The sequence below is a fragment of the Drosophila guanche genome, unplaced genomic scaffold, assembly GCF_900245975.1.
Source record: "Drosophila guanche unplaced genomic scaffold, DGUA_6, whole genome shotgun sequence".
In the NCBI taxonomy this organism is placed as follows: Eukaryota; Metazoa; Arthropoda; class Insecta; order Diptera; family Drosophilidae; genus Drosophila; species Drosophila guanche.
Window position 1 is genome coordinate 3,312,427 of NW_022995748.1, and position 27,468 is coordinate 3,339,894.

At 48.5% G+C, this 27,468-nt stretch overlaps 4 protein-coding genes across 21 annotated transcripts in view; 2 read left to right on the forward strand and 2 right to left on the reverse strand.

Annotated features, from left to right (window-relative positions):
* Nucleotides 1-831: 831 nt before the first annotated feature.
* Nucleotides 832-1,994, forward strand: LOC117584440 (39S ribosomal protein L10, mitochondrial). 2 transcript variants are annotated; one of them, XM_034273353.1, is made up of 3 exons: nt 832-849; nt 1,025-1,114; nt 1,222-1,994. In XM_034273353.1, exons 2-3 carry the CDS (start codon nt 1,093-1,095, stop codon nt 1,953-1,955), a joined length of 756 nt encoding a protein of 251 aa, XP_034129244.1. In that variant the 5' UTR covers nt 832-849; nt 1,025-1,092; the 3' UTR covers nt 1,956-1,994. The 2 variants fall into 2 exon arrangements, with proteins under 2 accessions (XP_034129244.1, XP_034129245.1); XM_034273354.1 differs by lacking the exon at nt 832-849 and having other exon boundaries at nt 1,008-1,114.
* A 10-nt stretch (nt 1,995-2,004) lies between these two features.
* LOC117584439 (homeobox protein Mohawk) lies at nt 2,005-4,132 on the reverse strand. Its single transcript, XM_034273352.1, has 4 exons — nt 4,028-4,132; nt 3,162-3,229; nt 2,378-3,100; nt 2,005-2,320 (listed from the first exon to the last, which is right to left on the reverse strand). Exons 2-4 carry the CDS (start codon nt 3,209-3,211, stop codon nt 2,140-2,142), a joined length of 954 nt encoding a protein of 317 aa, XP_034129243.1. The 5' UTR covers nt 3,212-3,229; nt 4,028-4,132; the 3' UTR covers nt 2,005-2,139.
* A 505-nt stretch (nt 4,133-4,637) lies between these two features.
* On the forward strand, nt 4,638-7,484 carry LOC117584437 (TBC1 domain family member 17). The gene is made up of 3 exons (XM_034273349.1): nt 4,638-4,839; nt 4,937-5,825; nt 5,899-7,484. The coding sequence occupies exons 1-3, from the start codon at nt 4,726-4,728 to the stop codon at nt 7,023-7,025; spliced, it is 2,130 nt and encodes a 709-aa protein (XP_034129240.1). The 5' UTR covers nt 4,638-4,725; the 3' UTR covers nt 7,026-7,484.
* Nucleotides 7,485-8,437: 953 nt separating this feature from the next.
* The window catches only part of LOC117584433 (serine-rich adhesin for platelets), a 36,643-nt gene continuing 17,612 nt past the window's right edge, over nt 8,438-27,468 (reverse strand). For 8 of the 17 annotated variants that reach the window (XM_034273337.1, XM_034273335.1, XM_034273333.1 and 5 more), the window contains 7 exons: nt 26,229-26,687; nt 14,647-17,095; nt 14,342-14,588; nt 14,062-14,266; nt 13,751-13,991; nt 12,911-13,625; nt 8,438-12,809 (listed from right to left, as the gene is read on the reverse strand). In XM_034273337.1, coding sequence (XP_034129228.1) covers nt 9,923-12,809; nt 12,911-13,625; nt 13,751-13,991; nt 14,062-14,266; nt 14,342-14,588; nt 14,647-17,095; nt 26,229-26,687 — 7,203 coding nt within the window. In that variant the 3' untranslated portion in view covers nt 8,438-9,922. Of the gene's footprint in view, nt 12,810-12,910; nt 13,626-13,750; nt 13,992-14,061; nt 14,267-14,341; nt 14,589-14,646; nt 17,096-20,613; nt 21,157-26,228; nt 26,688-27,468 lie in introns of those variants that run through there. The other 9 variants (XM_034273347.1, XM_034273346.1, XM_034273344.1 and 6 more) reach the window with 6 other exon arrangements.

Here is a 27,468-nt window from a genome sequence, read left to right on the forward strand (position 1 = left end):
GCACTTAATTTAAATTGATATTCAACGATAACCGAACCGGTTAAATCGGCTAAGGGAACGCTATGCGAGCTGTCTCGCTATTGAGATTTTTCTTCATACTAAACGTGGTCACACCAAAATCTCAAACAATTTTCACTCGAGTTACACTCACTCAACTCAGAGTTTATGGTATTCTTTACAATTTACAGCATGCTGCGAAAAGTGAGCAGCATTGTTCCGCAACATTTGGCACGGAATAAGCACCATTTATTACCCTTGGAGGAATAGATATCCTCGAATTGAGGATATTTTGGAAAACTGGCTCCAATAAAAAAAAATCAAATCAATCTATGTTGGTTAGCAGTCTCACCGAAATTTCGCAGATTATATATATATGGTACATTAAAAACTAGTCATTATTAAAATTTGAGTACAGCTTGGAAAACGAAATTTTAGCAATCATTAATGGAGATAGGGTACACAAATGTACATCATATAATACCACCAGTTGAAAAGCAACAAATTGTCAAATACGTAACATTCCATTCCCACTCACGTAAGTTTTATGCTGTTTTTTATCGGTTACCTTGTTTGTTTGATGCTTATTTCGTAAGCAATATATTAAAAAAATTCATGAAAACTAGCCGATCTTGGAAAAAATTGATTGGTTAATTCGATAAAATTACATTTTTAAAGCTGAGAGTCCTAACTAGAGGGCAATATTAGTTAGAAGAACAAAGTCGAGGAAAACGGTTTTGTATCTACGGTATATTTATGGTATATTTTGTAAATGCCAAGGTAATTTCGATATATGATTGAGAATCGCGCGGTATCTATTCAATCGATAACCGCGGTCGCACATTAAAAATTGTAAATAATTTAATAATAAAAGATAATAATTGCGATTGTTAAAATAGACTGTTATTGGATCTCTGTCCAATCAGACTGTGACATTGATTTTGCGGCTGTAACGGAAAGCGTTTTGCCGTTCCAATTGGATCTCTCGTTTTTACACTCAAACAATTTTCTTCTTCTTTCTTCGTAGCTCCACCGAGTGAATTTGTAATAAAATATAAATATAACACCACAAAGAACCCAGAGCAACATTGAGACATGGCCAACTTGATGCAGAGAAGTAAGTGCTGACTGCAATTCTATTGCCATGCTGATTTTTGGCGGCACTTAATGTCGGCTGGTTGTTATACAATCCGATAAACTATTGTACGTATTTGTCCCTTACAGGCCTGCCACTGGCTAGCATACGCAGTCCGGTGCTGCAGTTCCTCCGTTTCCGTGGAAAAATCAATATACAACGTCCAAAGGAGCCACATTATGAGCGAGCCCGTGTGATTGCCGTCACACAACCCAAGTACCCGGAGCTGCCGAAGGCACGCTCGTGCTTCAAGACCCGCGCAGAACGCACACAGGAACAGCTAGTGAATCCCTACAACGAGATCATTGCCCGTGAAGTACGAAACTGGCTGAATCACTCGCAGCTGGTGGCCATCTTCCACATGAACTCCATTAGCTCTGAAGAGGTCTTTCGGGTGCGCGTCCAACTGCACAAACAGAACCTGCATTTGAAGTCGTACGGCCGCAAGATCATTAACCAGGCCGTGACCGGCACGCAGTATGAGGCCATCATGCCACTCTTCCACTCGAATCACTGCATTGTGTTCTCCCCAAACCAGCAGCAGATTGGCCAACTACTGAAGATCACACGCAGAGTGCCGCAGATGGTGCTGCTGGGTGGCATTGTGGAGCAGACGCTGCTCAGCCGAAATGAGCTGGTGGCCTATGCACAAATGCCAGGACTACAAGGGGCTCAGGCACAGCTCGTGCAAACCCTGAACATGGCAGCTGGCCAACTGGTGCAGCATCTGCAGGCGCATCAGGGCAATCTTGTGCAGGTCCTGGACGTGCACGTCAAGGGCACCAGCAATGGCAACAGCACAGAGACGACGGACGAGTCATAATATTGTAATTGTTAAATAACAAGAAAAGCAAAAAAGTGATTAATTTGTCTTTCATACTAAACTAGCAGCTAGAAATGTTAACTACGACTAGATTGCACTTTTCCAACGGGCCTGAATCTTCTGCTGGAATGATGGCGTCAGATGCGTTTCGGGTGCAGATGCGATGCCGCTGCCGGTGTCTCTCTCAGGAGCTGATCGTTGTCATGTGATGCCAGCGCTGTCTGCAGTTGAAGGCGAGATTCGCCAGAGCCTCGGCGGCATCCAGTTCATCCTTGTGATGCTGCATCCAGCCATCACCGCGAGCCGTGGCCGTGACAGGTCGCTCCTGCCCCTGTCCCTGTCCCTGTCCACTGCCACATTTTTGTCTAGTTGCAAGTGCACGTTCAATAGAAAATCGATCACAGAACGTAACTACTCCTTACCTGCTCGTATTCCATTCGATGTGGTAATTGTTTCGGTCTGGCGTGAATTTCGCTGCGCTCTCCAGCCACTTGTTGAGTTGTGTGGCGGTGGCTGGCTGCGTGGTCGTTGGCCCCGTTGCCTCATCCTCTGCTGTGCTATCCCGCAGATACTTCTCCATCATTTGGTGCTTGTACTTGGGCCTGCGCATCGGCACAGTGGGCAGCATGGGAATGCGTTGACTACTGTGCTCCGACATATTCCCAGACTCCACGTAAAAGTTTGGCTTGTACACAGCTGTGGAGGCGTTGTTGGCATTGCCATCGCTGCCAGTGCTGCGGCTGGACAGCTCCAGCTCATCGTCATCGTAGTCACCATCGTCGTCTTCGCCCACACATGGCCGCATCTCCTCCTCCCATATGCTGTCCTCCGATGAGATGCTGAACTGCTCGACATTCCCCCTTGCATTGTGGTTGTAGTTCTTGATGAGGTGTCCCCACGACTTTTTGGCCTTCTCCCGCTCCGAGTTCTTCAGCTTGCGCCGCCAGTTGGCGAACCAATTGCAGATCTGGGTGTACGTCAGGCCCGTCTCTCCCGCTAGTTGCTTCTTCTCCTCCCTGCTGGGATAGGGATTCTCCCGCCGTCGTATGAGCCAATCCTTCAGCATGCGCTTGATGTCTGGCGTGAACAAACGCTTGGCAGCCCTCATCGGCTGCTGCAGCTCATCCTCTGGTGGCCAGGCACGTCTGCAAATTCCATAACATCTGCTCGAATCAAACTGGGAGATTCTTCGATCATGTCACATACCTGCTGTGGCGACGATTACGCTTGGGTCGCGAGGACGAAGTCTTCTCCATGGCACTGGCACTGACACTCTGCAAGTGGAAAGAGAACACAGATGAGCGATCTGTTCTAACGATAATAAAGCCAATCCAATCATTTATAAATACTCTCTGTAAGTCAATTCAATTTCAAAACTTTCGGTGGGTGGCGCTATTTCTGGCCGACCCGACGAGTTTTCATGTTTTTTGGCTCTGTTGCTGTTTTCTTTACGTTCTCAAATTAACGAAACGAAACAAATATTTTGGTTTTGTCGCGAGAACACAAGAGAGAGGGAGAGAGAGAGGATAGGTAGGTGGATATCACCAAGAGAAAGAGAAAGTTTCCTCCCCCCAATATGGAAAGACATTCAATGTATGTTAAGGGTCTCTGATATTCTCGGTTGAGCAATTCATTGATAAAAATCCTAAACGAATCATGTTTTTCCACAAACCAAACTGTACATATTTACATATATATTTATGTATGTGTATACATAGGTATATTTATACCTCCACGCTCTTCAGTGTGACAATGGATGGACACAGAATATGTAGATCCATGATGTTTACGATTCTCAGCTAATTGTTCATCCACGGGGGCCCTTAAGCGTAAATGGCACAGGCACTTTTTGCTTTTGTTTGCTATGTGGGGGAAACGAAAAGTGCCTCTGCACTTTTGTTGACACTCTCAGGTAATTGTGTTAACATTTATTATATAATCCTTATGGGCTTGTTTTTCAACCCAATTCGAAAACCTCTCATTTTACTAGGACTGGACACGAATCGAGCTGTCTTTGGGGTTGCTGCTGTTAGTTTTGCGTTTGGTTTGTGGATCACTTTCTGCGCACCCACCTGTAAATTTTGCAAATTTGAATTTTGAAATTGTGTTCTATTTGAGAATTCGGTGGCCCGACGAATGGTCAAGTGTGTCGCTCGTTGGACGTACTCCCGCGAACTGAACGCAACGCTCTCAACAGTTTTCAAAAACGAAGAACTCAACACTTATCACACGAATGTGTGCGGCAGGCAGACACTTTCAATCTATTTACAAAACACGACAACAAATCGGATCGTAGTTCGTTCGGAATTCGTCTTTCTATCCAAAAAACTTACTGAGTATTCTCAGTGCACGGCTTGCGAATTACTTTCGCTCTCGATATAATTTTCATTGCTGCAGCAGTCGGATGGGATCGGGTGGAATGGGATGAGTCGCTCGGTGGCCATGACGTCTGAGTAAATATAAAGTGTGTCGCAAGTACTATGTGTTCATAACAATTTAATGGTTCGCTTAGCAAGGGTCCTTCATCAAAGTATTTCTAGACCATTGCAAGGCTTCGCTTGTAGGCTTCTTCTTCTTCCCCATATTTGAATTTGCTTTACCCGCGAATCTCCTCTTCTTGTTCATTTTTGACATTTGTTACCCGGAAGAACAATGTGACCAGACTAGCGTATCGGAAAGCAACTCTGCCTAGGCAAACTTCGTCGCATTTTCTAATCAAAACAAAGAAGAAAATTTAAAATTAAAACGAAAAACTAATTGCCCGGCAGCTATGAACGAATCTGTGCGTTATGACCGCTGTCAGCAGATCCAGTTGGGTGTCCTGACCGAATCGCAAATGTCGGCGGGCGAGGAGCCGCCCCCACAGGCCCTGGGAACAGGAAACGTAAGTATTCTCTTTTTTCTATTGTTCAACTGACTCATGAGCCATTTTTGCATATTATAATGCGTTTTCTCCCCTACATGCTAAATCCGCTATGTAGATTCTGTTCACTCACGATGGGGTGCTGCTGAAGAAGGCCAGTGCGGAGCATATTTCCGATCTAAACACAAGTGGCTCCTTGTCCTTGGTGGAGTATACGTCGTCAGAGCTGCCTCGCCGCCGTCTGTATCTGGAATGGCAGCCAAACGACAGCATCATGATTGCCGACGACAGCCAGGATCAGGGTGACTGGGCACTGGTGGATAGAATATCGGGGCGGAACCGCACCACCTCCGAGTGCCGCGCCTTCAACACAAAGCCCAGCGAACAGGGCAACGGGACACCAGCCCGCGCGAGAATCATGCGAGTCCTGCTGGATGAACTGGATGCGGTCGAAGTGCGTCATCGCGGTCAGACCATACGGTTCATCCGCAAGTCCGGCGGCGGCGTCCACAGCGAGTTCTTCTTTCAGCATGGCAATGCCGATCTGTTTGTGCGCTCCATGCGGGATCTGCACTTCATAGAGAGCTCCGAGACGACTCGGGGCGGCGAGGAATATGCCATCCTGACCACCGAGAATCAAAAGCTGAAAAAGACCTTTGCGGAGCTGGACATTGGCGATATCAAGTCCAGTCACTTGCCGCGTGAGAGCTGGCTGCCCAACAAGCTGGCTGGCTTCCTAGGCAACATCCCAGACTATGTGCAGCCGCCGTTCCAGCGCTCGCCCAAGTCGCGGCCGGGCACACTGCTGAGTGGCGATCGCCAGACTTCGCCGGACAACTACCAGATAATTGGATTGAGTGGCAGCACCAACAGCGCCTGCTCATCCAACAGCCAGAGCCGCGGAGGCAGTGCAGACAAGTCACCGGCGGACAGCGAGCTGGAGAACCTCAATGCTCAGGACGAGAAAATTGTCAACAACTTGCCCGATCGCCAGAGAGTGGAAAGAGGTTCGTTTTAGGAACAGAAAACTGTTTAAATTCACTTTAATTTTATCGATAAATATGTTTTACTTTGCTGCAGGTTTGCCCCTTACTGAGGCCCAGTGGCTGGAGTTTAAGACACCAGATGGGCGCATCACGGACAGCGACATTGTTAAGGAGATCGTGTTTCGTGGCGGCATAACCCATGGACTGCGCTGCGAGACGTGGAAGTACTTGCTGAACTACTATCATTGGTCCGATACCGAGGCGGAGCGCATGGAGCGGCGCAGGCTAAAGTCGTTGGAGTACTACAACATGAAGGCGCAATGGCTGTCAATGACCACAGCACAGGAGGCAAACTTTTGCGGCTATCGTGAGCGGAAGTGCCAAATCGAGAAGGATGTAAAACGCACCGATCGCTCGCTTCAGTTCTTCGCCGGAGAGGACAATCCCAATCTGGCCCTGCTGCAGGGAATTCTTATGACATACGTAATGTACAATTTCGATCTGGGCTATGTTCAAGGAATGTCGGATTTGCTGGCTCCCATTCTAGAGAATCAGGTGGACGAAGTGGATGCCTTCTGGTGCTTCGTGGGGTTCATGGACATGGTGTTCACCAACTTTGACATGGACCAGGCGGGCATGAAGAACCAATTTGCTCAGCTGCGTCGCCTCATCGAGTTTGCCAATGCGCCATTATTCAACTACATGCGCAGCCATGACTCCGACAATATGTACTTCTGCTTCAGGTGGCTGCTGGTGTGGTACAAGCGAGAGCTGAGCAACGAGGATGTGCTCAAGCTGTGGGAGTGCCTCTGGACGCGCCTGCCCTGTCCCAACTTTCACTTGCTCTTCTCCGTGGCCATTCTGGATCAGGAGACAAATGTGATCATCGAGAGTCAGTACGAATTCACTGAAATACTAAAACATGTCAACGAGCTATCGGGCCACATTCACGTTCCACGCACCCTGGAAATTGCCGAAGCCATCTACTTGCAGCTGAAGGCATCCGAGACGCTGCCCAACGACATTCGCCTCATCATTGGAGAGCCTCTACTGCCGCCAGTGGCAGGCGAGGAGCCGGAGGGAGCAATGGACGAGGAGCCTACCTACTCGGATGATGGCTTCGATGAACTGGTGCCCGAGCCAACGCCTGAGGAGAAGCAACGGCAACAGGCCCTGCTGGAGGAGGCCTGCGAACGGTCACTCTTCCTCACATACCACTAATTTGGAAGGAAACAGGCTAAGCCAAGCCGAGCCAAGCCAAACGCCAGCCCCTAGCAAATCATGCGCAAATTATCTTAGACTTTAAGACTCGAAGTTTACTACCGCATCGAAGCGAAGCGAAGTGCTTTAACTGCTGATACACAGATTTATATATTGTATATTATACATATTTGTACGTTTTGTATTTATTGTAAGTTCTTTCCAATCCCCATCACCCATCCTCACATACCCCACATCCCACTCCATTGGCTAGAGCAATTAATCCCCAATAAGTATACCAAAACAAAAATTTCAAATTACGAGTTGCTAGGAGCCTTATCTCGCGCCCATCGAATTATTGGGAAGTTCGTTTTCGTTTTATCCAACATTCAACACACACGCAGCTGCTGCTTTTATTATTGCCGCCCCCTTTTCTAAGTTTACTCAATTACTGTGAAAATACATACATGTGTAAATACATCAAAAATGCATTATTATAATACAATCAAAAACTGCTGTAGATCCTTCTTCAAATTTAACTACCTTTTATGTGTAATTCATCAAAAGTTCATTAAATAACTAAGAGCGTTCAGGGTCCATCTTCTATCCTCTGTCAGCCATACGCTTCTGCAGTATTTTATTGATGTACACAGCCAAAAGGGGAGCGCTTTAAATCAAGAAAAATTGACCAACAGTTTTCATAACCTATGAGAATTCAGATGCAGATATGAAACCAACTCTTTTACGAATGTTTACGATGCTGCTAGAGTCTAGCCCAAAAATCTATGGAGATTATCCAGATTATCTTTGTACATACGGATACCTCGGTCCCTTCCTAGGGGTGTCCCGAAATGGCATCGATGCAGGTTGATTTTGTTGTATGTTTCTACAATTGTGGAACAAATCGACTGTTCCAAGTAGGCAAGTCCCAAAATTGCATACAATGAAAACACAAAGTTTGTTTGTAATTTTTGAAATTTATTTTTTATATGTTTATTTGATTTATCATCAATATCAATAGTTGATGCTTGGTTGTTACTTGTTGCTGTAGTTGCTGTTGATTTTGTTGTTTGTTTTGTTTTTGTTTTGTCTGCTGTTATATTATTTATACTTTTTAATTAAGATTTATACTCGTACTCGTACTTACAATTAAGTATGCCATACATATATTTATTATGTTTTTATGCTGGTTGCTTGATCTGAACTGAACTGCTCTGCTCTGCTCTGCTCTGCTCTAGGCTCTACTCTGATCCGCGCTTCTGTTCTCTCTTGCTGGTTGGTTCTGGGTCTGAATGGATTGAGTGCGAACAAAATAATTTCATAATTCTTCGTGCATCATTCATGCGCGTGTCGCGTGGCGCTTATCCACATTCACATTCTCCGTCAATTACATATTAAAATTGATTTAATTAAAGAATTCTATTTGTTTTTTGTCGATAAACATTCTTCATTCTGGTTTACTTTCTTTCATATTTTTGTTTTTTTCTTTTTTAGTTACGCGCCTGATCCAATGGGTATCTTCTTGGGGCACACACGAGACACAAAATTGCGTTTTAAAATCGTACAAATTACAAGTTAAATATTAAGATCTAGGCATGGTTTTCCTTTCACTAATTACACGAATTAAAATAATTATAAAAATTACACGCAGGACAAGAGACACAAGGTACAGTCGGTACAGAGTGAGAGAGTGGGAGGGCGGGCGGTACAATACAACATAATGATGGAGTGGCGTGGGGGCGGTTAAAAAATATGGAAAATGATTCAGTATATGAGAATACACGCACGGGGTAGGGTGTCTGTCTTACAATCTTAAAAACGTTAATCAATGCGAGAGCCATTTCGTAAGGGGAGTTTCATAAATTATGTACAGGTATGTATCATTATCGTTATCATCATTATAGTATGTATAGTATAAACTTTCATGTGTGTGAGGACAGCGCAGCAATGCGAGAAACCCAAGTGTGGATAAGGAGTCTGTATAGATCTACATATTCTACATACATATTATGTGTGTTCTGTGTTGTGTGTTCTGTTTTGTGATTGGATCGATCTGTATCGCTGGTCTAAGATCTAAACATTCCCCTCAGCGCTTTGCTTTTTCTGCTCTTCGGCTCTTCAGCTTATCGGCTATGTGTGTTGGTTTTGTTGCAATAATTTACGGATAACGGATAATCTTGATGCAATGCAGCATGCAGCAGCAATCTGCTTCTCGTTACAATTAAATTATAAGCGCTTTTTAATATACTCGTAACATTATGGATATTTTATGTATATGCTGCCGGGGGAATCAATCAGATGTGGCTGTGAAAATGATCACCCACCGCTTTGTGCTTCAAATTTTGCAGCAGTTGAAGCACTCCATCGATGGGAATCATTCGCCACACTTCCATTTCTTTGAGGCTCTCTTCTGGTTCTGTCCGTCAGTGCGCGGACGGTGTTGCAGCAGTGTCCGCGACTGCCGGACACAGCCAGTGTGTAGCAGCAGCAACAGTAATCCTCCTCCAGCAGTCTCTATGGTCTTCCTCCGACTGCAGCAGCAGTTGATCTCTCGTTCTTCCTACTGGCTATATATAATATATACGCTTCCTTATACTTTACACAACTTTAAGCTTAAGGGATTTAGTGGTAACAGATAGCCTAGAATTCAATTTTCGGCGCGAGCGACGCAATCGGGCTTTTTGATCAGCGGACGAGGCGGCGGCTATCTCTTCAGCTCCGGCTTTTCCACCAGTTCTGGGTTGCTTCTGCTTCTGCTCTTCCTTCTCCATCTCCGTCTTCTTATCATTTATCTTTATATTCTTTTTCTTGATTATTACTTTCTTCTTTGTCACCTTGGGGTTTTGTCGTCGAGTTGTGGCCCCCCTTTCGGGGGCCCTTTCGTCCTGCTAGCGCGTTCGCTCGGATCTCCGCAATACTCATTCGTTCCGGTCCTCCGATTCGCTGCCCGCCGACAGGTTCAGCGTAGCGGCATCCGCCGATTGGCGCGTGTGCCTGGTGGACCGTAGTTCGCGTCGCTTCTCGGGCGGCTGCTCCATGGCGGCCGCCTGATCGTTGCCGGAGCGTGGTCTCTTCAGGCGATTGGAAGATCGGCGATTCTCCTCAGCGGCAGCTGCAGCCGCCGCAGCGGCCGATGATGAGGATGAGCCGCCACTGAGGTTGGCCGCCGATGTGTTGCCAGCGGCATCGAGATCCTCGACACTGCCGCCGTGACTGCTTCCGGGTGCCGCTGGCTTCTTGAGTATCGGCTGGATGATCAGCTCGTCGGCCTCCTCGTAGGGCGGCGGCAGCTTGGCGGCATCCGCGGCATTCGTGATGGTCAGGGAGATGCGCGACTCTGAGCGTTCGGAGCGCTCGCTGCTGGTGCTCGCTCCACTGCTGATGGGCGGCGCTATGGTGATTGTCGTCTGCGAGGGCAGATTGGCCGCCAGGCCAGCAGCTGCCGCGTTTGATGAGGATGGTCCTCCTCCACCTCCGCCAGAGTTCAGGGGCGTCAGAGTCACCTTGTCCTGCTCCACGGACATGGGAGCTGGCGTGGAGCTGCTGCTGGAACTGCTGCCCGCCCTCAGGCTCTTCTCGATGCTGCTCATGCTTGTACCCAGATTCAGCGGCAATCCGGCAACCATAGCAGCGGCAGCATTGGCCAACTCCTCCTTCGTGGGATGCATCTCGCTGCGGGATCGCTTCGACTTCTGTTGCTGCTGCTGTTGTTGTTGTTGTTGCTGGTGGTGTTGCTGCTCAGCGTCGAGGGCAGCGGCGTAGGCAGCAGCCGCCGCATTGGCCGAACTGCTGGAGCTGCCGCCCGACGAGGATGTGGGTATCAGCGATATGCCCGATCCCAGGCCCAGGGTCTTGGTGTAGTAGTCCATCTGTTGCTTAAAGGCATCTTGTTCCCGCTGCCGCTTCGACGCCGAGGAGTTGCTGTTGCCGCCTGAGGAGCTGTTGCCCTGCGATCCACCCGTAAGACCCGCGAGTGAGGCCAACGATCCGGGACCACTCAGTGGCAGTGAACCACCGGCCGCTGCCATCGCTTGGGCGGCCATCTCAGCGAGGAATGCCTGCGAAAAGTCGCTCGACATGCCCGGAATCTGTGGCAGTTGTGAGGCAGCCGCTGCCGCCGCTGCTGCAGCTGCTGCTGCATTCGAGGCGGACTTGGAGCTCTTGCTGGACGAGGAGTTGCCGCCTCCCGTGTTAGAGGAGGACGACGTGGAGGGCATCTTGCCCTGTGAGAAGGCCTGCAGTGCTGCCAGATCCGTGGGCAGGGCTCCGCGTGCAAGGCTCTCGAGCCACTTCTGCTGCTCCTTGGCGGCCATCTTCTCCGCCTGCGCTGCAGCGTTGGAAGCTTCGTTTGCAGCTGCGGCGGCCGCCCGCTTGCTGCTCGCACTCGAACTGCCGCTGCTCGAGGGTGTCGGTAGCGGTGGCATGCCCAGGGAGCTCATAAGGCGCGTGGCCTGGGCCAGATCCATGCTGCTCATGCGGCTGAGCGACTCCAGCAGATGAGGATCTGCTCCAGGCATCAGGAGACTGCTCAGCTGCGCCATGTCCGCCGCGGTGGGCGTTGCCTGGGCATTGCGGCTGCTCGATTGCCTGCCGCGCCCTGAACTGGAGCTGGACGGCGTCGTCACGGTGCTGGCCACGCTCTGGCCACCGCTCATGCTGGCCATCGCATTCATCAGATTGGCCGCCGAGTTGGAGGCGGCATTCGCCGCAGCCGAGGAGTTGCGCGAGTTGCTCGACTTGGACTGCGACTGATGCGACTTGGACTGCGTCGAGGAGGTGTTGGCCGCCGACGAGGTGGCCGCCACTCCGTTGAGCAGATTGTACTGCTGGGCCAGCTGGTCGTAGGCCGAGCCGAGGCCACTCGCGCCCAGGGAGTAGGGATTGAGGCCACCCAGCCCCATGGGCGGGTAGAGCAGCGAGGGATTGGGGAAGAGGAACGGAAAGCCGGCGGCCAATTGGGAGGCTTGCGATGCTGCCGAATTCTTGCCACCTTGTCCTCCTCCTCCGCCGCCGGATGAACCACCGCCAGCATTAACCGCTGCAGCGGCGGCTGCAGCGGCCGCCAGCTGTGCTGCCTCGCTCTGCTGCTGTTGCTTCTTCTTGCTGGACGAGGAGGAGTTGCCTCCACCGCCACCGCCGACCTGCGACTGACTCTTGCCGGAACCCCCGCCCGAGGCGCCTGTGAGGCCCCCCAGCGTTGGCCCAGCAGCAGCCATGAGCGCAGCCAGCGAATTGGCGTCCATTCCCGCGAGATTACCCAATCCTCCCATGCCGGCAAGGCTGGCAAACAGATTCATGTTGTTCAAATTGCCCAATCCGGGCAGATTGGCCATGCCAGGCATTCCGCCGAAGGGCATCGAGAGCAGCGGATTCTTGGGATCAAAGGCCGCCAGCGGATTCTTCGGATCGAAGCCACCCAGTCCCGGCAGATTGGCCAACAAACTGGGATTGAGTCCAGCCAGTGAGCTGAACTGCAATGCCGCTTGGTCCAAGGCAGCTGCCGCAGCCGACTGTTGACGCGAAGACTTCTTCGATTGGCTCGATTGATTACCAGCCGAGGATTGAGCGGCATTCTGCTGTTGCTGCTGCTGTTGTTGTTGCTGCTGCTGTTGCTGCTGCTGCTGCTGGTTGTGGGACGATGAAGAGGCATTGCTGGAATTGGAAGAGGGTCGTCCGCCATGCGACTTGACAGCCGGCGAGCCATAGCTGTCCATGGAGCTGGGCTTTGGCGAGGGCGCTGACATTGGATTCTGCATTTGCTCGAGCCATTTGGGATCCACCTCATAGTTGGGATTCTCCGTGAGCCTGTGGACAGAGAAGATGCGGCGATTAGTTGGGAATAAACATAGAGAGAGAGAGAGCAAACTGTTGAGAGTGCCCATAAGCGAGAGGCTCTCGGTACTTACCATTGCATTAGTCGCTTCAGTTGCGGCGCCTTGTTGCCACCCAGACGCTTGCCCGTTTGCTTGTTAATCACTGGCACTGGCTCCTCGCCTGTAAGGTTCTGTGGTCCTGCCATCGACTGCTGTTGTTGCTGTTGTTGTTGCTGCTGTTGTTGCTGTTGTTGTTGTTGCTGTTGTTGCTGCTGTTGTTGCTGCTGCTGTTGTTGCTGCTGTTGTTGCTGCTGCTGCTTTTGTAGCTGCGCCGCACTTGCAGATTGCTGAGAACTGCCGCCGCCGCCTCGATTGGAGCGTCGACTGTTCGAGGAGGAGCCACCAGCTCCGCTGCCGCCAACTCCGCCACCACCGCCAACATAGTCAATGCTTAGCTGATCGCTCAGTGGACTGGTCATGTCCGAGAGCCACTTGTTGACCTTGGTGTCGTGTGGGGAATTGGCGTACTTGGAGCTAAGCTTCATCGCCTGCTCCATTTCGGCGAGCATGTTCTCGTAGGCCTTGCGCTGGGCAGGGGGCAAGAATTGCATCATCTTCTGCTGCTGCTTGAGGAACGTCTGCGGATCGGTGGCCATGGTCTGTGCGAGCAACGCATTCAGGCTGTCCTTTGACGACAATCCGCCCATGGCCATGTTCTGCAGGGCGCTCAAGCCCCCGCCGCCGCTGCCGCTGCCCGAGGAGCTTGCGCCGCCGCCGCCGCCCCCTCCGGATGATCCGCCCTTGGACTCTGCAAAAACAAGTAGATAGAAAATAGAGAAATCAAGAGATTAGTCGAGGGATTCCATGGTGTTATGGCGCGTGCCGCTTGTGGGCCAATTTGTAAGAAAGCAAAGCGCAGAGACTCAAACTCACTTCCGGGCACTGTGGTCACAGTGATGGTGAAGGGTTTCTGATTCGATTGCTGCTGCTGACTCGACGACGATTGCATATTGGCAGGCGTCACCGAGACACTCGGCGGTATCTGTGGCTTCTTCGAGGACGGCAACGATGGATCCGGGAATGTCTTTTGCTCCTTGGCGGCCGACAGACCCAACACGATCTCATCCAACTTCTTCCGTTTCTTTTCTTTGCCAATCACTGGCTCCTCAATGGTCTGCAAAAGAAGAGCAGAAATTGGGTTTAGGATTTAGGGGCTAATCGTTTACGGCAGGGCAGAGACTTACGCAATTATTCTTTTTCATCAATTTGTTGAGCGTATCATCCAGTTTGCTCTTGCTGCCACCCATCGAGGGGAAGGCAGAGCTGAGCGCCGCATGGACACTCGACTTTTTCGAGGGCATGGAAAAGTCCTGCACTTCGCTTAGATCAATGGCTCCCGCACTGGAGGCGGACTTGAGCATTTCCGTCATGTTCATTTTGGGTAGACTGCTGCAGGGAAAGGGCATAAGGGATTGTGTTAGTTATTTCTTCAGTCTGCGGTCTGCCTGTCTGTGCAACTCTCACCTTGAGGACAGATCCATGGGTGCACCCATAGATGGTGGCGGCGTCTTCATTGCGGGCACAGCGGGCTTGCTAAATTGTCCCGACGACTGCTGGCGCGACAGGGAGGCGTGCTGATGCGCCGGCGGCGGTTGCATGCCACTCAGCGCAGCCGAGGATGATCCACCGCTACCGCCACGTCCACGTCCAGAGCCAGTGCCTGTCAAAGCCTCCATATTGGCTATTTCACTCTCCCAATCTTTGGGTGCCACTGAAATGTGGAAACTGCATAAGAAACTGACAAAGATATGAAAGGACTTGCGACTTACTTGTTGAGCTGTTGAGCAGGGCATGCAGTTTCGCCCGCTCCGTCTCCACATCGATGGCAATGTGACGCTTGCGCTTCTTGCCAGAACTAGAGGACATGCCGCTGGGTACGCTCAAGCCACCACCGACACTGCTGGACCCTGAGGAGCCGGTTGCTGCACTCAGGGACATGCCCGGCAGCAGGGATGACAGCGATGTGGGATTACCACCAGCCGCTGCAGCGGCCACAGCGGCAGCGACCGCCGCATTGATGCTGTTCGCATCGAGACCCGGCAGCGTAGGCGCCGTCGATTGCTTCAGGGATCCAGATCCCATGCCCGACGAGGCTTGTCCTCCTGCGGAGGAGCTGTTGTTGTTGCTGCTGTTGCTGCCGCTGGCAGCCACCTGCTGCATTTGCGATGCCTGCAGATGCTTCGTGACACCCTGATCCGTCGTGATGGTGATCACATCGGGTGTGGTTGAGCGACGGTCCACGCTGTTCATCAGATGGGGTATCGACTCGTGCAGGGCGATGTTCAGGTCGGTGGTGCCCTTGCAGCTGGCAAAGGCACTGTACTTGCTGTCCACCGGCCACTTGTTGGCCTCCACACACGTGACAATGTGGGCGATGCGACGCTCCAAGGCAAAGTCCTTGAACCACCGAATCATGCACATCTCCAGCTTCGGCTTATCGAGCTTCTGCTGCTTCACCGTGGCGGGTTGGATGACCTCGAGATCGGGGAAGCGGGCCTTCAGTTCAGCGGCCTGCTTCTTGCACTCCTCCTCGACGGCCTTCTCCTTCTCTTTCATCACCTCATCGTCATCGGGATCGGTGGGTGCGCCGGCGGCAACCAGATCCAGGATTTCCTGTTCACTCGGTGGCTTCTCTGTCGACTTTTTGGGCGTGACAGTAAGTTCTGCTGCTGCCTCTGCTGCATCCACTGTGGGCGATTTCTCCACTGCAGCCTCCGCCTCTTCGCCAGACACCTTCTTCTCCTCTTTGTCATCGGTTTTGTCCTTGGAGGGAGATTTATTACCTTTTGGCTCTTCAGCGGCGCTTTCTTCATCCTTTTCAGTGGCGAGATCCACCTTATTTGGGGAAGATTCCACTGTAGGAGACTTCTCCTTCTCCTCCGCCTCTGTGGCAGCCACATCTCCATCTTCAGTCTCCATTTTAGAGGATTCTTCTTCCACGGATTCGGGTTTTTCCTTGGCCTCTTCGCTGGCTTTCGGTTTCTTCTCCTCCGCTGATGTGAACTCTGTGGATGCATCCTCTGCCTCCACTTCTGGTGATGTCGTTGCCGTCGTCTCCTCCTTCTCCTCTCCATTTTCCGCTATCGGCTCATCTGTTTCCATTTTATCATCGCTGGATTTGGACTCGTCTGTGACTTCTGCAGCAGAAGCATCCTTCTCCGCTTCGCTGGACTTTTCCTCAGCTGCGGGCAGGAGGGGCTCCTTCTCCGGCGAGGACTCTGCCTTGATGGCATCTTCATCCTTGATTTTGGCGGCATCTTCTGTTGCCTCTGTTGCAGCAGGCACAGCCTCCTCCTCTTCGCTATTCTTGGCGGAAGTTTCCGTTGGGGATTTAGGTGTTTCCTTTTTCTTCTCGGGGCTCTCCTCCTCCGCCTTGACCTCATCTTTGACGGGTGTCGTGGCAGGAGTTTCCTCCTTTTTGATTACACTCTCATCGGTCATCAGTTCATCGTCCAAGTCGATCACCTCGTTCTTAACAGCAGCAGCCGCTGCTGCTGTTGCCGCTGCCGCCGCTGCTGCCACTTCTGCCGCTGCTGCCTTCTCTGCTGCGGCTAGCTTCTCCGCCTTCTCCGCATTGAATGCCTCCAGCTTAATGGTGCGCTGAATCTGTGCCTCCAACTCCCGGATGAAGCGTTTCTCAGACTCGCAAAAGCTAAAGTTGGGATCATTAAAGATGAACGTCTCCGACCTGTACAGTCCGTGCTTAAGCACTGCCGAAATCAGTTCCTTGTCGTGGCGCCCGGGCTCCCACCAGTCGGGTGTGTCCGCATTCATGGCGCACATCTTGAGGCGCTCCTCCAGATGCGGATGGCGCGCCACCTCGCGCAGCTTTGACAGCAACTCCAGGCGGTCAAGTATGAGCTTTGCGTGCTCCTTCTCGATCTCCTCGATGATGCCCTCCAGGCCGCGCTCAGATTCGACCAGCTTGAGCCCCGCCTGACGCTTGCACATGGCCACAAAGACCTTGTAGTAGTCCGTCAGCGTTTCGTCGCTCTTCCGCTCCAGATGGGCCATCTGCTTGAATTTGGTCCAGTCGGGACTGAGGCTGCTTCCACTGCCGCCCATGGGTGTAGCCATATGCAAATCTACACCATAGCCGGTGAGAACGCGCAGGAACTCGTATTCCTCGCGGCGATTCCATTTCTTGGGAATGAGCTGCAGGCGTTGCGCCTCACGCTCCTTGGCCGCCATTTCCATCTTGCCCTGGCGTTCCATTTTCTGAAAGAAAACGAATAAGAATTGATTAGTTTGGAATCGCTTTAAGGGTATTTACATATGTTTATGGGTAGTATGTTAGGAGTTGTTCGGCAGATACTGATGTGATTTTACTTTGTTAACCATTCCATGACTCAACAGTTTAGTCGGGATGCCTTGGCCACTCGTCACATAAGCAAATTCCAGTTCTTTTGTTAGAGGTTTAAGCCAAAGATAAGATATTGTTCTCCTTATCTATAGACACCCTCTGATATGATGACATTAATTCCAATTCACATTTAAAATGTGCTTTTCTGTAGCGACACTTTCAATTTTCCATTGAAAAAAAATTAAGCAATTATAACGAATCAGTACAGAAAATATGAGAATTAAATGAATCCCCACTCTTTTCCACTTCCAGGGCTCGCTTCCATTGGCTAGAATGGGACAACTTTATACTATACAGACTGATGTGCTCTCTAACGGGATCTATTGCTCTTATCCGACCACAGGATCTCTTTCATCTCACTCTTACTATGTGCATTCCACTCCTTTTTTTTCATTTAATCCTCCTCTTCATGTTATGGGATATTAGTCCAGTTACTCTAATCTAAATATGTAAATCTCTTTAGCCCTCTAGTGCTTTTGGAGGCATTGGAGTCCTCACAATACTAACAGGTAAGTGTTAACACCATTAAATACTTTCGAAGTTGTAAAACATCTTTATAATTTCCACCTTAAAAATAGGTGATAAATTATAGTAGTATATTATAAGTTCCATATCTTTTAGGTACAATAAATTATACAAAAGTAATAAACTGTTGTTCCATTTTAATCATTCCCCTCAGTTCTCAATAAGTCTATTTATCAAAATGGATTGCCTCATATGTGTACGAGTGAATGGTATTATCTATACCAAAAACAATCGTCACAATTCCATGCAATTATCCCACCGTTGGCGTGCAACGTGTAAGCCAAGCCATGCAGTGGATAAATTATTGTACCCCCTCCTCTATCGCACACACACACACATTCTCACATCTCGCTTGGAAACAGCAACCCAACCCCACCACCCACCAGCGACGTATCCATCCGGATGTGATATGTACATTTTGCAAGTGCAAATTCATTACGAATATTTACACAATTTCGAAGGCAAAAGAAGAAAAAGGAATTAAAAAGCGTCGTCGTCCACCAGGAACCGAACATAACAGAACCATTCTATCCCCCGTCCCTCACGTAATGCAAGAAGAACCCCAGAGGGGTGGGTGCTGCTTCTACTGGTAGTGGTGCTGCTGCTGCTGTTGCTACTGCTGTTGGTGGTGTCAGTGGTGTGTAGGGTGTTCCTTCCTGGGCTCAGGCAGACACACTCATCACCATCATCTATGCCCCTTCGGTGTATCCCTCCCTTCTGTGACTGCCGCCGCCTGGCTTTTGAATTACAATTTTTGCGAAAACGCAAAAACAAAATGCGAATGGCAAACCCAAAAGCAAAAGGTGGAGAATGAAAATGAGAGAGGAGAATGCACACAACAGAGAGCAGCAGAACAGTGCAGAACACAGAGACAATGGAAGAGAGAGAATGAGAACGTGCGACGATGGCTAAATACGAACAAACTGAAACTGGAAATACAATAAAATCATAATAATAAAAGTAAAAAATCCATTTTACACCCCTAATAACGCTCCGCTTTGGCTTTGGCTCTGCTCTAACGGGGCAGCGTGAGGACAGAGGGCACAGGGCAAAAGGCGACGCAACCATGAGCACGGGGCAAGAGGCAGCAATGGCGTGCACACACACACTCACACCCGAAGACAAACAAATGAATCCTGCGAGACCAATTGCACGGGTCTGCCGCCGCCGCACACAATCCGTAAAGGAGCGACGACTCTCCAGCACACAAACACAGTTAAGAGGGGTCTCCTCTCTACAATACATATGCATAAGCATACTCGTATACGTGTACGTGTCGTCTTCTCCTAGTTAGTTATGATAATAATGGGTGCCCAGGAAAAGTGAGTAGCATCGCAATACACAAAATTGCAAAAGGAGCTCCACCGTCCGCTCTTTCTCCAAAGTCCAAAGAGTAATTTCTCCCCTACTCTTCACTCCTTAACAGACAACTTAACGAGAAACTACGTATACAAATGTCGTAAGGGAAAGCAGAGGCCGCGAGTGTGAGAAACAGCACTGGGCAAGTGTTGCCAGGTTGTTGCTGCTACTGCGGCTGCTGGCTGGCTGGTAAATGTGTGCCCATCTCAACTAATGTGAAATCAAAGCCACAACTAAATGCAAGCCAAAACAGAGCCAGGCGTTACAGTGATGACGACCAAGACCAAGACGACCTTATGTTATGAAATATTTCTTTAGCCAGACATAAAGTGTGACATTAAATTGAGATCAGACTATTGCAAATTTTACTTGTGAAATTTCTAAATATTTCTAAATTGAAACTTATGGATCGCCAACAGTGACCCTAAAGCGATGTTTAGATTTCAATATAAACAATCTAGTATTTGCATAAAATTTGCATTGCATTGTTTTATAATTTTTGTATGTTTCTTCATAGCCAAGTTTCACTGTGGTTTCGTCTTTGCATGTTCAAGTGTTTGTTTGATAGTTTATGTACACATGTTTGTGTTTGGGTCTCCTTCTGGTTCTGCTACTGCTGCTGCTCCAAAAGGATGCCAAGTATGGCGCACGGGCTGGCAACCCTGTTCGCCTGTTTCTGTTTATACAGCTAACGGATTTTTTACTACAACAAATTCCCCCTGCCCAGCCCACCACCACCCACCTATCCATTCTGCCTCTCCACGTATCCATTCCACACTTCTTGGCAGAGCCAGCCGCCAACGAATGAACAGGAGGAACGAAATCCAAAAAGGGGGACAAACAAAAACAAACGACAAAGCGCAGAGCCAGATAAAGAGACTCTCGGAGACCCTCTTCGCCCATCTATCTGCATCTCGCTTGCGCGCACACACACTGCTCGCCCCCCACCAACCGTTATATATCGCAGTCGTTGTCGCTCGTCGCCGTCGTCTTCTGCATTTACACGATACTACAAGTGCGAGCGATTGATTATGAATATTAGTGGGGAAACGAAAACGATGGCGGCTTGACTTCGACTTCGACTTTGACTTGGAACTGGCCGTATGAGAATCGTTAGAGAGGCAGCGGTAGGGTATGGTTTGGCGGTATGGAGTGGGAGGCCTACGGGGGAAAACGAATTTTAAGGAGTAAATTGCTAGTGCTAGAGGGGAAGGTGTATACATGTTATTGAGTGAGTGTAAGTTTGGTTGTCTTCTTCCTTCCTGGGCATGTACGTAAGCTTCTGCTGCTACACACATGCTCATTTCTGCTCCTTCACACTTCCCCCTCGCACTCCTTGAAAGCGCCATAGGCATAAACTTATTGTTTGCTTGCTCCGTTACTTTTTTTTTCACCCAACTCCCAGTTTCCATTGCCCTTTACATTCTCTTTCTAATTAAGCGAGACAGAGAGAAGATGCCCCATGCAATAAATTGTCATTCCGCTTTACCTCCAAATAAATGCCATTTCCATTGTTCAGACAGGGAACCGTAGTAGTTGTTGTTGCTGTTGCAGTGGCTGTTGCAACTGCTGCCGATGCTGATGCTTCTGATGCCACAGAAGATTTGTTGAGATGCTCGCAAAACGCAGAGAAGCTGCTAAAGTCCATGGGTTTAATAACCTCCATTTTGTACGGACACCGCCTATATCACAAGTATCACAAGGAGAATTGATATCGAATGTGGTTTTGCTTGATTTTATGGTCTCGTCATGATTATTGATTTTAATTAAGCACTAATTATCATTCAATTCGTTTCGAGGAGACAACTATGGGCTTTCGAGAGAGGGCACGTTGTCAATTACATTATTCCATTCCGTTTGATTATTATGATTATTATATCTCTCTCTCCAGTAAACACACACACACACTTATGGAAACGAACACACATATGCACAGGACAGAGACAAGAAGAGTTTTGCGTTCGCGTTCCGTTTCGTTCTCGTTTACCGCCGTTCCTCCACGGACGAGCACTTGGACTTTTTACAACTTTACACCGCGGCGCTCAAACAAATAATGAGCGAGCGCATTGCGGACTCAAATACAAGAAACACTTCTCACACACAAACACACACAGGCACACATAAACAACCATACAGTCACATCAAGGCGCGTACGCGCACGGAAGCAGCGACAGCGGCATCTAAAATCGAATGCGAATCAGCCAAAACCAAGCCAAGAGCCAGATACAGATACAGAGAGCCGCCGCCGCAGCACAGCTAGCAGCTAGCCAGACTCGAAAGTATTGAGTGAGAGGAGAGCAGAGCAGAGCAGAAAAACCAAACAATCGTGAGATTAAGCCAAACGCCGTTTTGGGTGAATGTGAATATGAATGAGATGGGCAACACAGGCAGGCAGCAAGCAGGCAGGCACAAGCCTGTCGTCTGAGTCTGAGGTGAATGAGCGGCAAGCGTCACTTGCAACAGCCAGAGCGGACGAGAGAGATAGAGAGAGCAATAGCAAGCCTGTGTGAGAGCCGAAAGCAGCGAGAGAGCCAAGCCAGAGGGAGAGAAGAAACCAAGAGAGAGCCAGCGAGCATAAGTGTGAGTGAGTGAGTGTGTGCACTGGATGGACGAGTTGAAGAATGAGGAGGCAAAAGCAGCAGCAAGCACCGCATTGTGTCAACTGTGTAATGTAAGCAAAAGAAGGCAGAGCCTGCACACATACACGTGTGCGCTGGATGGGGTCGCGGGAGCTATGCGCGGGGGAATAAAACATATCACACGGCAAAAAAAAAAACGCCAAAGCAATGAAACAAATGTACCACAAAAACACTGTTGAGGAATAAAGAGCGAAAGAGCGAGCATAAGAGAAGAAGGTGGACAGAATGGGGGATGGGAATGGGGAAGCGAGCGACGGCTGCGACTGATGTTCGGTAATGATGGGAGAGGGGAGGGGTAAAGGAGACGCAGGACAACACTCGTCGGAAAAAGGGATAAAATGAAATAATAACCAAACAGAGAGAATCAGGCAAAAAGGCGAATCCATGAAAATGGATTAAGAGCCGCAGGTACAATGGGTGTGCCAGAAGAATGGTGACTGTTCTTGGAAATATTCCGCTTAAAGTCAGTGTATGACAAGTGTGCATGTGTGCCTGGCTGCCTCTTTGGTTATTGGCATTTTGCAATTGTTTAATTAATTCGACCTTTGGGCAATCTACATGTACACTTTCAGAGAAAGAGTCTGAGAAACTCAAGCGAAAGATGAAAACATGACTAAAGTGCGATAAGCACGTAGCCAGAGCAAAAAAAAAAAATTAAACGGAACGAGATTATTAATCAATCCGTAAGATACTGATATACAGATGCACACACGTTTATATGCATAAGTATATTTGTGTATCCACAACCATCGCCACACAATCGATGCAATGGCGACACATCTTCAGCAAATGCACTTACTCACACCAACACATGCATGCATGATCAGCGAGAGCAGCGCGAGGGAGAGGTCTGATGCATGTTCTCTATCGTAAATTTGACTAAAGCGTAACACAAAAACTAAATCAGAAAGAGAGAGAGAAACAGAAAAGAAGCAGCAGAAGCAGGTAGACACACGTATTGATGGACTGACTGACAGACTGATGACTGACCATGCGGCACAGTGGGTACCGCGGCTGAGGCAACGGCGACTTTTTCCAATGTTTTACGACTGACAGGTGTGAAAGAAGGGAAAAATGCGCCGACGCAGCAGCTGCATTCAAACGAGATGATGCGACGACAGCAACACGTGATGCGCAAGCGCACAGTGGAACAAAATTAAAATTGGGATGATCAGAAATTCTACATTTCCAAAAATTATATAATGGTGTTATTGTTCTTGGATATTCCATTAGTTGGAATTAGTTCCATAGTACATTTTAACATTTTAGTACAGAAATCCCGACCATGTACCAACTAGTAGTTTTTATATTGTACATGGGTACATTGATACTTATCCAAGCTGCACCACTGTGCACAGCAGCAGCAGCTCCAAATGCTAATAAAATAATAAATCGAATGGCAGCAACAGTGACAGAGCAGCAACAGCGACGCAGCGTCAGCGGTCAGCAACAAAAGCATCCAAGCAAATCGAAGGTGGGCTCGGCTGGGCCCCATTTCCAGCCAAAGATTGGCACAAAAAAGAATAGCGCAAAGCCATGCACACACAAACACACACACAAGCAAACTCAATCACACTCAAGCAAGTGAGCGAGAGAGATCTATGCCTGTGTTCTAAATACACGTTGCAAATGCAAAAAGGAATCAGAAAAAATGCTTTTAAGCTGCGACTGCAGTGTGAGAAGGAAGAAAGGCCTTTTGCGAAGAAAAATAAGCATAACGAAACGAAAGCCAAGCAACGTCGAGTGGATGGGAGATGAAGATGGGAGCTCAAATGAGCACAATTAGGCTGCTTTATCGAAACGCCTGCGGCTGGGGCATGCAGAACAGGAACGGAACAGAAACCGAAACGGAGACAGAAACAGGAACAGGTCACCGTCACCACACACACACTCAAAGCCAGGCCCCAAGTCACATATTCCTCTCAATAATTCAGTTCGTGAGAGCAAAAGAGAGAAGCACAGCCTCATCCGCTGCCATTTGGGTGGGCGCACACGAAAAAAAATTAAACATTGGATAAATCCAGAAAATGTAAAATTACACTCGCACACAGAGAGAGTGAGAGAGAGACACTCGCATGGAAAACTAATACACATGCAGGGGCAGGCGGTGGCGGTGGTAAGTACAGCCAAGCCAAACGTGTAGCTAGGCGGCAGGCAAGCAGAAACCACCCGATATCGAATACTCAACGACCAGACGTAGTCGTCGTCGTCGTCGTCGTCGTCGTCGTCGTCGTCGTCGTCCACCAACGCCGCCGCAACAATCATCGTCACCAAAGAAGAACTTCACTTCGTCAATACAACAGGAACAACAACAGCCATAGCATGGCAAGAATAAGAGCAGCACGAAAGGAATGCCAGCTTCGGAGTCGAAGCATATGAGCATATACACTATAAATCCTTTATATGATGTGGAAATTCGATGTTTATTAAATATTTCCAAGAAAATCCAACTGGAACTATATGTATTATCATTGGTTTTCGACCGATATTCGCTCCTCTATTTTTGCATACAAATTAACCTTCTTTCTGCTTTGCCAACATCTGCTCAAAGAAACTATACTACCCTAAAGGGTATTCCAAGAGATGGCTTTGCTCTTCTTGCTGCTGGCTACGACTGCTCTTCTTCTTTTCCTACTCTTAGTGCTGTTGTTCTTGGTTTTGTTGTAGGTTTGATTGATGGCTCGCTGTGCCTTTTGATAATGGCGGCAGCTTCGGCGCCGTCGTCGTCGTCGTCGTCGTCGTCGTCGTCGTCGTCGTCGTCGTGGTTGCCCATCGTGTCGGCTGCTTTCCACTACAGTGGTAAGCCGTCGCGTCAGGTTGTACAATTGACTCTGCGCTCATAATTTGACCCAAGCCTTTCGGCCAATACATGGTGGGCTCCACTGTTTGTTGGCAGTTGCTAGCCCCAAAAGGAAACGAAAGCAACGGTTTGTACAACACAACTAGGAAACAGCGGAGGGTGGGATGGATTGGCTTGCTGAAGATGCGGGGGTAGGGGTAGGGTGTTTTGCTGTGTGCAAAGTGGTTTGACATTTTCTCCGCTTTGGCTGCTCATTCGCGAAGCATCTGCTGGTGGGGTGGGGGTGTTAAGGGAGAGAAGCGACTGACTTCCGAGCATAATCTGAGCAACGGTCGTGTGCACCATTTCGGGTTCAAGTTTCGAGTGTATGTATTTCTTTTATTTTGCATAAATTAAGCATAAGTGTATTTGCGCTCTCCCTCTGTGGCTGCTTTTGCTCTACCTCTGCTTTTTGAGGCATTTCTACCGAAGTTAGTCGAGGCTTCGGTTCTTGTCATCGTTCACTTTTGTTTGTACATTCGGCAAGAGACACGAACACACAGAAACAGAGAGGCACTCATAGACCGAGGGGACAGACCGCCGGCAGCGCTCACCCACACCTCACTTCACCACATTACACCTCAGAGGAGTTGGTGTTGATGGGTGGGGATGGGCGGATGTCAAATTTACTTTTTATTTAGTCAGATTTCAACCTTTTTTGTTGGATTGGTCTTCGACATGGTTCCCAGCCTTCGTTTTCCACTAAAAAGATTTGTCGATATTCTCAAGTATGGGTGGGTGGGTTTGTGTATCGAAAGGGAAGCACTTATTAAAATTTGAATCGAGGTATCGACTAATTTGCAACGCTGATTTGAAATTTCTAGTAACTATGATGTGCTCTTTTTGGGATAGTTAAGCAAATTAGGGAGAATTACTTCACCACTTCTGTTCAACACGAACAATGGGTTCTAGCAATCGATAAATCTTTTAATATAGCTTTGAAAATCATAAGTCAGAGAACGGATTGCAAACAATTGAAAATTAATTATAAAAATATTTGTACTTCGATTAATTGATTCATTTTTTAAATTCGATCACAATTAAGACCATCGTTGATAAATTGATCAATGGTTTGATAAAGGATTGTAATTTATCGAATATTTAGACATCTCTCCTTCCAAATATATCCAGTATCCTACCAAATACTAGCCCATAGTAAATATTTATAGACATTTCGAGATAGAAATATCGATTATATTCAATAGAAAATAGATATGTATGTGAAAGTAATCATGTTAGTTACCGATCATAGTTATACACTTAGTTGTTGGTAGATCTTTACTTATTTCGATGATTCATGCAGTTAGTATTCAATTTGTACAAGTGGTGTTATGGGTTATGTTAAATAGGAAGAACGGCATTTGTTGTGTGGCGTGACGTGATGTTTGGTTTCGTGTCAGTGTGTGGGTTACAGTCTTCCAATGGGGGCGGGGAAGGAAAGGTTAGAGGACTGTTCATGGTCTATTACAGCCCTCGAAAGAATATCAGAGAGGGAGTGTTTTCGGTCAATTAAGTGGGTGAGTAGGGGGTTGATTGGTTGGGCAAAGGGGGTGGATTGAATGAATATCGGGGTTATATTGTGTATAATAAATATAGTATAATGTGTGGTACTCATCACTAGCGTACATTGTTCATGCTGACGAGGTACATGGCCAGCTTATTGATATCCAAATTGGCCAACTGGCTGACGTCGGTGGTGTTGAGGATGCTCAACATTAGGGTGATATCGGCGGCGGTGGGCATCGCCGGCACCGTCGATCCGCCGCTCTGCTGTCCCATTCCGTGGCCTCCTCCCGTCGACCCCGATCCGCCCGCTGAGCCGCCAGCGGCTGCGGCTGCTGCAGCGGCCGCCGCTGCCGATGTGCTGGCGCCCTGCGATTGCATCAGTGCCTGAAGGCTGCGTCCACTCGGATCGAGTTGCTGTTGCAGCTGGCTGTTCGACCCACTGCCCATGCCACTCGAATTGGAGCCACCGACGGAGGAGCCGGTGTTGCTACTACCGCCCTGCATTTGCATTTGCATGGACTGAAGGGTAGGCGTTGTGGGCACCGATAGCGGTGGCGTTGACGAGACCAATGCCTGTAGCTGTGGGGCAGAGGGACAGACACAGAGAGAGAGAGAGAGAGAAAGAGAGAGGTTGGGGTTTTTGTGGTAAGAACTCAGTTAACAACAAGAACAAGAATCATGAGAGTCACAGATGAGGGAGAGATGGATGAGAAATCAGAGAATTCTGGATGATATGTTGGGGGGTTTTTTGTTTGGTTTGGGCAATGAATTGATGTCTGTTAAGGGAATGGACTGATTGATGCATCCTTCAGGATAGATGCATCTTCCAGCTGGTACATAGTTTTGTTAATCAGCTGTTGGCTGCTTTTATAATTTTCTTTAGTTTTTGGGATTACGGATTCGGTTCTCGGTTCTTGGTTCTCGATTTGGGTCTTTCAGTCTTCTGTCTCGTGCAAGTCTCGTCGTTTGTCTTTCGTTTGTTCCGTTCTGTTCCGTTCTGTTCTACTTTTAAACTACGGTGTACAGTTCGCAAAGACTAAGCTACGGGCCAACAGCTAAGCAACAAAACTACGTACGTTTCAACACTGGACACTACGACAAATTTAATGATTAAACAAATAGTAAAGGGTGAAAAAACAAACAAAAACACAAGTGAAAAAGTGACTAAAAAGTGATCTGATTATGCGTTAGGTGAGGACATTTGTAGGCAAGAATGATCATGTGGGAAATGATTTTTAAGTTTTTAAAACATTTTTAAAGAATTCGAATAGATTTCGTTTAGGAGTTAAATACATTTCAATGGAGTCAACGCTCAAATATCCTAAAACGATCGAGCTTTTCCGCTAAATTCGATTGCTTT